This window comes from Phoca vitulina, unplaced genomic scaffold (genome assembly GCF_004348235.1).
Source record: "Phoca vitulina isolate PV1807 unplaced genomic scaffold, GSC_HSeal_1.0 scaffold3, whole genome shotgun sequence".
Classification (NCBI taxonomy): domain Eukaryota; kingdom Metazoa; phylum Chordata; class Mammalia; order Carnivora; family Phocidae; genus Phoca; species Phoca vitulina.
The window spans coordinates 81,213,489-81,225,992 of NW_022589706.1; the positions used below are offsets into that span (position 1 = coordinate 81,213,489).

General features: G+C 36.7%; 1 protein-coding gene across 1 annotated transcript in view; it reads left to right on the forward strand.

Annotated features, from left to right (window-relative positions):
- ARHGEF38 (Rho guanine nucleotide exchange factor 38) overlaps positions 1-12,504 on the forward strand; it is a 125,322-nt gene that overhangs the window by 79,410 nt on the left and 33,408 nt on the right. Inside the window, exons 4-5 of the mRNA XM_032400938.1 lie at positions 295-442; positions 7,396-7,413. Coding sequence (XP_032256829.1) covers positions 295-442; positions 7,396-7,413 — 166 coding nt within the window. The remainder of the gene's footprint in view (positions 1-294; positions 443-7,395; positions 7,414-12,504) is intronic.

Consider the following 12,504-nt stretch of genomic DNA (forward strand, 5'->3'; position numbering starts at 1 on the left):
AAAGAAAGAAAGAAAGAAAGAAAGAAAGAAAGAAAGAAAGAAAGAAAAAGAAAGAAAGAAAGAAAGAAGAAAGAGAGAAGAGGAGGGGAGTGGAGGGGAGTGGAGGGGAGGGAAGGGGAGGGAAGGGAAGGGAAGGGAAGGGAAGGGATGTCATCCACCCCTCCTGAGTAACCTGGGGATAAAATGGGACCTCTTCAACATGTTAACACTGGTCAACATTGTCAAAGAATAAATACGTAGAGTGTCGATTTGGTCTGACTTGATGTCATTTTGCCTTTGTTTTGCATTTATCAGGAGAAGTGTTCTTGCAGATTAAAGGACCACTGGAAGATATTTATAAAGTCTACTGCTACCACCATGATGAGGCACACAGCGTACTGGAATCCTATGAAAAGGAAGAAGAGCTGAAGCAACATTTGAGCCACTGTATCCAGTCCTTAAAGTAAGGCCTTTTCAAATGATGATTTCCATGCCTAGCAGGGAACATTTTAACTGGATGTGGATGAAAGTTCCCACATAAATCCTACATTTGATGAGGCTTGCTGGGAGCTCTACTTTGTGTTCCTTTTATGAAAAGCTGACATGCCAGAAACCCTGATTGACTTTTTCCTCCCCCCTGTGAGCATGACTAAAAATAACATCGGGGATGATTTGGGGCTCTGTAGAGAGAGAAAAATGCAATATCAAAAAATGAAACGTGGAAGAAAAGGCTCTTCTTAAAGCTGTTGTTACCTGCCTGCCCCCACATGAGACAGCGCTGGGGCATGAGGAATAATAAAGTTAGGGGAAGGTCCCATGACTCTCTGTATGGCTCTCCCCTTCCCCCAGATTCACTGTGGGGAAAGAGGGGAGACTGATGAGGACAGGTCAGATCCTGTTAGTTTCAGGAGAATTAGTCATGACTTCTTTCCTCATCCCTTAAGTCTTGGTGCTACATAATACATACTTTTTTAATCTGGAAGAAATGATTCACTATAAATATCTAAAAAATATAAGGAAACACAAATAAGATAAAAACCCTTGCTAATCCATGTATTAATTCCTGGCTAGACCATGTATTAATAACCACAGCTGACATTTTTTTCTGATTTTATTTATGGGCATAAATATGGACATGGGTTTGGGTTTATTCTTTTACATGAAATTGGCATCTTCCTGTGTATATTGTGTTCTACCACATGAAGCTTAAAGCCAAAATTTCTGCCCTACTCCACTTCTTACCTAGTGGTTCTACTATGGTCTTTCATTTCTAAGGATTATCCATTGTCAAAGATTTAACCAGAGAGAGCTGTGATATCTGAATCAAAGCATACCAACCAGTCTGAGCATCTAGCACACTCCCCCCTCTATTGTAGGGGGATAAAACTTGGGGTCCTAATGTGGTACAAGAGATTGGTAGCTGAATTGAAGTGAAATCAGGAGACAAAATGAGACTACAGTGGGCCCCCCACCTTAACCACATGGGCTACGTTCCAAGCCCCGCCGTGGAGGGCTGAAACTTGGATAGTACCGAACCCTATATATACTGGGTTTTTTCCTATATGTGCTGACAGTTCAGAAGGAGGAGCATATACTTCTGGATCACAGCTCACTGTGGTAACTAAAACCCCCACAGATAGGGGCACTTCTGGACTCGGGAAAATGTCTTTCCAGGCTAGAACGGGGACTGAAACTGGTTTTAAGCAGGGTCCAAAAAATTTTTAAAAATTAGCTTTATTGCCTTCTATTGGTCATTAAGTTGTTGCAGTTCTTTACCTATTTTTCATATCACGGAAAAGATATTCAAGTCATGAAATCACAAGCATTTATTTAGTGCTTATGCTATACGAAGCATAGTTCTGGGTGCTGCAAATACAAAAATAAATTAGGAATTAGACACTGCCCACAAGGAACTTAACGTGACCAGGTAACTCTTAAAGATGGTATGTGACGAGTAGCTCCAGTTCATTATTTTTCCACTATTAGCAGTTTAGTTCAGTGTTAGAAATCAATTCAGAGGAACTTTAAAGTTTGAAGTTGTATCCACCTTAATAAATTCCTATATTAGGAGCAACATCTTCTAAATATACAGATACTTGTTTTCCTATAGAGGAAGAATGATGTTATCCTGGGTGTGAATGAATACGTTTCCTACCTTAATCTAGTGGCAAGATCTGATCCAAGAAATGTCTATCTTGAGTCATTCTCCTTCTTCAATTTCTAGAACTAAAAGAGAGAAACCTCACAGCAAGTGCACAACTAGCACCTTTGACCATCACTCCAAATACAACCCCAGGAACGGAGGTCCCTACCGGGAGCAGATGTAGTTAATTTACCTTGGCATGTGCTCCTAATGGTTGACTAAAAATGGAGCTGTCTGTTCAGTGGGGGTAAACACTGGTTTATTATTCATTAAGGATTTTGACTCCTAAGAGAAAGAAATGGACCCTGCCAGAGTATTCCACTTGACAGTGTAGCCCAGTACCAAACCCCCTAAAAGCAGCTAAAGGCAGAGGTAATTTTGAAACATCATGAAGTCTCAATTACTGAAAATGACTTTCAGACCCAATGACTTATTTGATCTTCTTCTGAAAGCCCTGAGTTATTGCCTTGGTGGATGTCCCAAATCTTGTGTATTCAGCACTATTCTGATTTTAGGGAATGATTTCAGGCACTGGAAGGTGCTAAGGTTTAGAAAGCACAAAATCCAAATGAAGTAATATTTGCACAACTATTTCTTAAGGGAAAGAAAAATCAAAATAAAATAGCTTAAGTTAGAGCTATTTTCCCAAAAGTTGCCTTTCCATGAAAATGAAGTCGATGATGAATTGTACTGGTCTGCCTGAAAACTGAGAGCAGAATTACTGACATTACTATAATACTGACCCCAATTGAGCTAAGCTTTAAATTCTGAGAAACAGGTTTTTAAACAGGTTTATAGGCCAAAGAGAGTCTGGAACACCCCAAGGGGCTTGGCTTCCCTTGCCAAGTCATCAGTCAAAGCTATTACTGTGGCTCTGCCTTTTCCTTGTGACTACATAACGGAGCCCAAGTGCACAGTTGCCAATTTCTAATGAATATTGGGTGTGGCCTCCATTTTCTACCGTGCAAGGGGATATTGGAACAACAGGGTTTGAAGCAAGATCCACGAGAGAGGTGGCTTCAGGTCTCAGAAGTTAAAGCAGATTTTTACAGCAACTTAGGTTACATTTGAACTAAAATTAAAATATGCTTATTGAGGGCCTAATAAATATTTATTAAGAGTGCTAGATAATGTTAAAAATATATATTTATATATGTATGCATAGTTCTTGCCTCCTAGGAACACACCTTCTACCTGGGGAGATAAACAAAACCATCTGGAAAGTTTAATAACAATACCAGAGTTAATTTAAATAACACACCAGAAGCTGTCACGGTGAAGTTCAAGACTAATTTCCAAAAGGATGGTAGAGAGATTTCCTGGTTCTGTAACAGACTTGAGCTCATAACCTTTGGCTATTCTTTGAAGCCCATTATCTTTCAAAAGAGAGAATAATATTTGTATCTAGAAAATAACTTTGAATCCCTTTGAAACGTTAAGACAGCGTTTCTTGGTGTATGATTTCCCCCGTGTCAGATCCGTAGGGATGTGTATTAAAAGTGCAGATTCCTATGCTCTGCTCCAGACCAAAAAGAAAGAAAGAAAGAAAGAGAAAGAAAGAAAGAAAAAGGAAAGAAAGAAAAGAAAGAAAAGAGAAAAGGACCCCTAGGATCCAGTCCAAGCTACATATTAGCAACATATTAACAAGCACCCTCAGGTAATTGTGGATACAACTCAGGTTAAGAACAACTTCAGAAAAAGAAATCAGTACTTAACTAGCTGCTTTCCCTGAAGCAGATAGACCTTCTTCATGATTACAGATACAATCTAAGCAGTGATTTCAGGGTTTGGAGACCTTAAGAAAGAAAAGACTAACTCTCTGGAAGCACAATATCACATCTGCATCTGTAGCCTGCAAACTGGAAATCTGCAAGTTTTTATTTATTCAACAAGGAGTATTTACAGATTCCCATTAGTGACCCCTAAGATTGCATGAAAATGCTATTAATACAGTGTCTAAATTTATGGAAGTCATTTTCTAAAGCTCTAGTTACTTAGCCTCTTTGGGATTATTTAAGGCTTCTGATCTGTATGAGGAAAATGAAAAATAGAATAGCCATAACTGCAAGTGTAACTATAATTAGAATAGCTTGTCTGCTACCTACTTTTTCTGTTTTTCTAGCTATAAATACCACCAAATCCCCGCTGTCTTTCAGAGTCCCTAGAGATCTGTTTATTTTGTAATAGATAAAGAACAAAGGGGCTTTTCCAAGTTTTTTGGTAGCTGGAAGACATGTTTCTAGCTTTATGTCTCATGGTTATAAATTTATATACATTTTTCTTCTACCTAACCGAAGCCACCATCCTCAGGAGGAAAACTAACTTCGTCATCTGGGTGCTTTGGCTGTTTCTTTGACCACTACAGCTTCTCCATTCAGAAGGAAGCTGAAAGCTCATGCAACATAGAACCTAAAGGAATAGAGTTCAATTTGTTCACCAGATTTTATATTTCTTAACGTTATTCTAATGGAATGTTACAAATAAAAATTAAAATAATTTCTGGAAAATTTTTTCAGTTCCTTGTTATGGGGCACCACATAGTTTGAACAAAACTATAATCATTAAATTTCTTAATGATTAGCCACATAAAAAATGTGTTAATTGTAGGTCAAATTATAATGAGCCAATGAGGGTAGGAGGTGTGGTTGTGGTTATATTGTTACTTTCCCTAGAGAAGGGTAAATGGACACAACTTAACTTCCTCCTCCCTGTATTGTCCTTGACTGGGGCTAACTTCTGGAAATTTTTAGCCTAAAAGGGACACTTTTAAAAAATGATGAGCAGGGCGCCTGGGTGGCTCAGTTGGTTAAGCGACTGCCTTCGGCTCAGGTCATGATCCTGGAGTCCTGGGATCGAGTCCTGCATCGGGCTCCCTGCTCAGCAGGGAGTCTGCTTCTCCCTCTGACCTTCTCCCCTCTCATGCTGTTTCTCTCTCTCTCGCTCTCTAATACATAAATAAATAAAATCTTTAAAAAAAAAAATGATGAGCAAATAAGGAGTTGTTTTAACGTAATAGTACTATGCTATTACTCCAACAGGTTTTCCCTGTTGGAAAACCTCTGAGGTTCCTTTTTGTAAAATCTGTACTTACGTTAAACACCATGCTAATTTATGTCATAGTATTTGTTTTATTTGGTTAAAATAAATGAAATAGAGAAAAAAAGTCTATGTCTTCTTTAGGAGTTAAAAGAACAATCTTTTCTTTCAACTTCAAATTTTGTGTTTGGGCTCCAAAAGGCTCACGTTGTTCACTTGTTTGCTTCCATAGAAAAATGCATTTATATTTTTATTCAACTTCCCCCCCAATTTTCTGATCTATGATCTACAGAGCATACTGGGAAAATGAAATTCCTCATTAGAAGGAGACAGAAACTGAGACAAAAATATGAGCTTAAAGGAAATAAGTGGAAGGAAATATTGGGTCGGGGGTAGTGGTGGCGCAATCCCTTTCCTAGAAGGTTCTTCCAACAGCAGTGAATAATTGTCTGAAATGATAGTGGTTGCTGATTTTTAAAAAATTAGAATTCTCTGCTTGATTCCAATAAGGAGGGCCTAGAGTCAGCGGAACCTAGTTATTTCGAGATGTCTAGGAATCCATTCATATAAGATGTCTGAAGAGTGAAGGAGTACTTGTTTTGCATATATGTATACCATTATTTTCCACATATATAGAGCACTGGGATTAATTTTTTCAAACTTTTTAAGTCCATTAAAATTTATGAAATTCAACATAGGTATTTATCATGGATTTACTTCTCAATCATTGAAAATGAAAAGACCATCTACTATTATGAGATGGGGTCACAATATTTTATTTTTTTATTGAAAATATTCATTGTATTCTAAAAGATTGGAAATCAGAGGTCAAGGTAATCAGGCTATTAACACAGATTACAACTTTATCTCTTTATAGCTGTATGAAGCTTTTATTTTATTTTATTTATTTTTATTTATTTATTTTTATTTTATTTTATTTTATTTTATTTTATTTTATTTTATTTATTTATTTTGAGAGAGAGAGACTGAGGATGGGGAGGGGCAGAGGGAGAAGCAGACTCCCAGCTGAGCAGGGAGCCCAATGCAGGGCTCCATCCCAGGACCCTGAGATCATGACCTGAGCCAAAGGCAGACACTCAAACAACTAGCCACCCAGGCACCCCCATATGAAGCTTTTAGGCAAAAACTTCTATCTCCTTTATGCCTGATATTTAACTTGAATGATTGCCACTTTTTTTTTTTTTTTTTACTGTTAATTGTTTAATTTGACAAATATGTTTTGCACTCTTACCAAATGCCAGTCGCTTTCCAGGTACTGGGGCTACAGCAGAGAAAAGAGCAAGCATATATCCTTGCCCTCGTTCAGATGGGGAGCAGAGAGATAGACAATAAATGAAATAAACATATAGTATATTAAAAAGTGACAGTGCTATGGAGAGAAATAAACAAGGGAAGGAGGATAAAGAGTAGTGTAGGCAAGGCACAATTTTTTAAAAAATTGGTCCAGGAAGGTTTCATTGGGAAGAAACCTTTGAGCAAAGACCTGAAGAAAGTAAGGAGTGTGCCATATTGATACCCAAGGGAAGAGCAAGCAGGCTGAAGAACAGCAAGTGCCAAGACCTGGAGGCAGGAGCCTGCATTTGGAGTTTAATAAGAGCAAGGAGGCCCACATGGTTGCCATAGTTTGGGGGAGTTTGTGAACAATAAAAAATGAGGTAGAGAGGAAATAAAAGGAGAGGCAGATCACGTTGCCTTGGAAGGACATTCATTGTACTTGAGCAAAATTGAAGCCACGAAAGCTAGCCATGGTTAGTGAAAGTCTTTGTGGGAATTATCTTATTGCATAGGTGAATTGTTTATAAGCTACATTAACACTGTATACAGAAATATTCTGTAGTGCTTGGTGGCCGTTTCCTGCAAGTCATTTATACTTTACTCTGTAGACTTGTACTATGTTTAACAGATTCTCTTTTTTCATGATATAAACAAAAATTGATGTTTAAATCCATTTTCACATAATCAAAATCAATAGTTCTGTAATCCAAAATAATAGTTTTTAACCCTATATAGAGTGTGAAATAAAGTTGGTATGTACATGCTACAGATAAAATTTTAGGAATGTGATTACAAAATAATGAGACCAATTCTATAAAACATCCATGGAAAATAACATCACTTTATTTTATGTAGTAAAAATTTAAAGGCTTTATAATGTTTGCATATTACCTCAAATATGTAGATTTACATTAATTTACTTTTCTCCTCCTCTCTTACAGGAAAATATACATGCAAGAGTAAGTACTTTTGTTTTAATAATAGAAAGCAAATGTAAAGATAATGGGTGGGGGAGATGGGGTAACTGGGTGAAGGGCATTAAGGAGGGCACTTGAAGTAATGAGCACTGGTTTTATATGCAACTGATGAATCACTGAACTCTATCTCTGAAACTAGTAATACACTATATGATAATTAAATTGAATTTAAATAAAAATTTTTTTAAAAAAGATCATGGAGGAAAAAGCTGTTGAGTATTTCTGAAAATTAGAATTTTTGGTTTTTACAATTATGTTTATTATTTTTAATACATTATTTCCAACTTTGTCTGAGGTGATCATACATATTAAATTATCTCATGTCTTTTACAAAATGTTTTAGAAGAATCCTGGGGTATAATTTATTTAAATCACAAGTTTTCTGATGCCAGGAACTCTTTAGGAACTGCTCATCGCACATATGTTTAGCACTCTTAATGTTTCCAAAAACACACCTTCTTAAGAACAACATTAGACTTAAAAAAAATCTCAGATTAATACCATAATGTTTTTGAAGTTTCTGTAGACTAATGTACAAAAGAAAAGATTCTTCATGCATTATAGTAAATATTGGGTTTCTTCTAATTTAGACTCTTATATGATTTACAGAGAAAAAATCAAACATACCTATATAATATGTTAACATATATAAAATATTAAGATGAAATAACTTGTCACTAAGACAATACAGAAATTATCTTTTAAAAATAGCACACACACTTTGGAAGACGTCCATTTTTATAGAAGGGAAACATGTCTAGTCTAATGCTGAAAGGATGATATTGGCTTAAATACAAACTCAAATTTACCAGGACTTGAAAAAAGGCACATATTTGGTTTAGCATGGTCAGCAATAATCTAAGGGCCTGAGTTCCTAGCCTGTGTGTTTGCTTGTGTACATGTCTTTAAGTGTGTGTGTGCCTTTGTATTCTAAAATCCTGAAACTGTACATCAGGAAATAAAAAGCCCACAAAATAAAAAGTATATTAACTTAAGCTGTAAATACCTGTCATTCACGTTTTGTTCCAGAGCAACCATTAGGAAAGACAGAATTCCAGAAGTGAGGTTCAAGAACCAGGCATCCCTCATACAGGGGATTGAGAAGTTAGTTTCTGACATACCAAACAGGCACCCAGTTCTCTCACTTTATCAGTCTTTTCTTTCAAAACGAAAAATACATATATCCTATAGTGCAAACAGATGTGAGTCGTTTTGTTCAATGAGTTACCAATTCTGAGACCATCGAATTTGAAAACGTGCATAATGGAAGGGGGCCTTTGTCCTTTCACACGTTGGGGTCTTCCTGGCTTCTTTTCAGTGATAGCCGTGTGGTTGGAGGGGCTGGGGAGATGGCTGTCTCATGAAAAATCCTGTGTCGCTGGCATTGTGCCGAGGACTGGAGATTCACATAGAAGAACCATGTGAATGACCGAAGAACTTCCTGTGCTACAAATTTTGCTCGGGTTTCTTTTCCTAAAGCTTAGGTCTTTTTAACCAAAAGACCAAAAAGAGAGAGAGAGAGATTCAGAGCAGAATGAGAGATTCTTTTAAAACAGTTAGCATGCACAGGCTCCTACACATAGAATACTTACAACAAACAGTACATTGTATCGAAATACTTGCTTAAAAAATGGCACTAGCTTTTAGGACACTCCTGCTGGGTGGGAGTTAGCAGGCTTCGGATGCCCCCTCTAGTCTATTCTATACATCGAGAACTGGAAAAGAGGATGAACGATCACAGCGTGTGGCTGGATGCACATCAAAGCCATACTTGCTGTGCATTATTTTCCTTCCTGCTTCTCCCACTCTGGTCATGAGGCGCACATGCTGCTACATAAAAGGGTAAAAGGCAATGTCAAGTGCTTTGTAATTGTTTGGCTCCTTAGCAGCTAAGGCCAGGAATACTGCAGCCAAGAGTGCATTTAGGAAATGTGGGGTTTTAGATGCTTCGAAAAAAATTCCTTACTTATGGAAATGGAAAATTGGGTGTGGGTTCATTTTTTTTTACAATCTACATTTTTAAAGATACAGAAACAGACAAAGATATTTCTAACTTCGAAAATGTTTATTTTGAATTATAAATCTTATGCAAACATCAAAGACAGTACTAAAGGGACAAGAATCATAGAATCCTGCACCAAAAAGTCCCCTGAAGAGCATTTGTTACAAGTCCCATGTTCTAAAGCAAGAAAAATACAACTATCCTAAATTTAACTCTCTCCAGAGATACCATGTTTCACCTTTATGCTTTTACACTTTTTTATATGTGTTCTCTGTCTTGACCAGATATTCCCACCTTTGGATTCAGGGTTTCTATTGATCCCAAAATGTTATGTTATTTCTCCTTTCTTAAGCTTTATATTTTTAAAATTATTAAAGAAACACTGTGAAATATAGAAAATCACAATGAAGACTATGAATAGAATCAGTAGTCACATTCCAGAGTTAACTATTGTGACATTTCATGAGTCACTCACTTTACTGCAATTTTTTCTACACACGCACACGCACACGCATATAGACTAACATAGGATCGCTTTGTATTTCCTGTATGTCAACTTACTACCTCATTCATCAGTATATCATGGACACCTTTCTATGTCAGTAAATATAAATCCACATTGTTTTATGACTGCATAATATTTTATCTGATGTACATACCATAATTTAGTTTACCAAACCCTTATAGATACTTGAATGATGTCTGTCTGTCCTGTAAAGATTGATGTTATGTGTTTATTCTTATAAATCATCTTTGTACAATATTTTGACTTTCTTAGAATGAGTTTCTAAAAGTGGAATTGCTAGCGCAAAGGGCTTTTGATACTTACTGCCAGAAAATTTAAGCAAAGTTGAACTCATTTATATTCCTACTACCTGTATATGAATTGTCCATTTATCTCCTATCTGCCAGCACTAGAAACAATTAATATGTGTATCTTGACTACTTGTGGCAATGTGGAAGGCCAAAAATAGTATTGTATTGTTTTAATTTTTCATTAATAATAATCTTGAGCATTTTTCATGTATGGTTAACCATTTGTATTTAACTCTAATGGATTATCTTTTTTATTGATTACTTTTATTGAGATGTTCATCTTTTCCTAGTTAACTGATAGTGGCTCTTTAGCAAGTGTATTAACCCTTTTTCTGTCTTATATGCTTCCAGCTTATCATTTGACTTTTAACATAGTTTATGGCTGCTTCTGTTTTTGTTTTTATCTATACAGTATTACAGAGCTAAATTTTTTTTAAGATTTTATTTTTTATTTATTTGAGAGAGAGAGAGCAAAGTGCATGAGCCAGGGGAGGAGCAGAGGGAGAAGCAGAGGGAGAAGCAGGCTCCCCATGAGCAGGGAGCCCAATGTGGGACTCGATCCCAGGACCCCGGGATCATGACCTGAGCCGAACGAAGGCAGACGCTTAACCGACTGAGCCACCCAGGTGCCCCTTACAGAGCTTAAATTTTAAAATAAATTTATCACTTTTTTTTCTACTGTGGCTTTTAGAAATTGTGTCCTACTCAAAAATTCTAAGATTATTTTAAAGTGTAATTCCTGCTTCCTTCAACTTGTATAGTTTCATTTTTAACAATTAGATCTTTGATCTGTATGGAAATTATTTTGGTGTAAAGAATTCATTTTTGTTATTTTCTTCTATATGGCTAGATAATTATCACAACACCTGATACTGAATAATTCATTTTTTTCTACTGAATAGGAATGTTATATTTACTTAATTTTCGTATTTATTTCTTGATTTTCTATTTTGTGCTACTCTTCTGTACATATATGTACCCATATCAAGCTGCTTTCATTTCTGCAGCTTTATATTTTAGTATAAAATATAACTACAATTGACCCTTAAACAACATGGGGCTTGGGGTACTGACCGCCATGCAGTTGAAAAACCATATATAACTTCTCTTCGGTGATAGCTGTTTTGGTTGGAGGGGCTGGGGAGATGGCTGTCTCATGAAAAATCCTGTGTCGCTGGCATTGTGCTGAGGACTGGAGATTCACATAGAAGAACCATGTGAATTACCAAAGAACTTCCTGTGCTACAAATTCTGCTCAGGTTTATTTTCCTAAAGCTTAGGTCTTTTTAACCAAAAGACCAAAAAGAGAGAGAGAGAGATTCAGAGCAGAATGAGAGATTCTTTTAAAACAGTTAGCATGCACAGGCTCCTCCAAAACTTTACTAATACCTACCGTTGACCAGAAGCCTTACTGAGAACATAATTAGTCAATTAACACATACGTTGTATGTTATATATATTACATACTGTGTTCTTACAATAAGCTAGAGAAAAGAAAATGTTATTAAGAAAATCATAAGTGGGGGGCACTTGGGTAGCTCAGTCGGTTAAGAGGCCGAATCTTGATTCTGGCTCAGGTCATGGTTTCAGGGTCTTGGGATCCAGCCCCTTGTCAGGCTCTATTCCTAGCAGGGAGTCTGCTTGAGGATTCTCTTTCTCCCTCTGCCCTTCCCTCCCAGAGCGCATGCTATCTCTCTCTCTAAAATAAATAAATAAATCTTAAAAACAAACAGAAAGAAAATCATAAGGAAAAGAAAATATACTCAGTACTGTGCCTTATTTATTGAAAAATTATCCAGGTATAAGTGGACATGCACAGTTCAAATCCATGTTGTTCAAGGATCAACTGTAATCTCAACTCAATACTCTTCCTTTTCAGAATTTTCTTGAATATTCTTGCATGTTTCCTTCTTTAAAACCTTTGTGTTTTTGTAAAATTGTATGTACCATGGTTTAAAAAGCCAAATAGTGGGGCACCTGGGTGGCTCAGTCAGCTCAGGTCATGATCTCAGGGTCCTCAGCAAGGAGTCTGCTTCTCCCTCTCCCTCTGCTCCTCCCTGCCCCACTCACTCTCTCTTTCTCTCCCTCAAATAAATAAAATATTTAAAATAACAGTTCTACAGGATTTAAGAAAAATAGCAGTCCTCTCTTCTCTTACCTGCTTCTAAAGGACGTAAACATTTTCACGTCTTTTAGTTAATATTTTGGTACTTACTTTCATGACTCTAAAAACATGTTTGGTTTTCCCTTTTTAA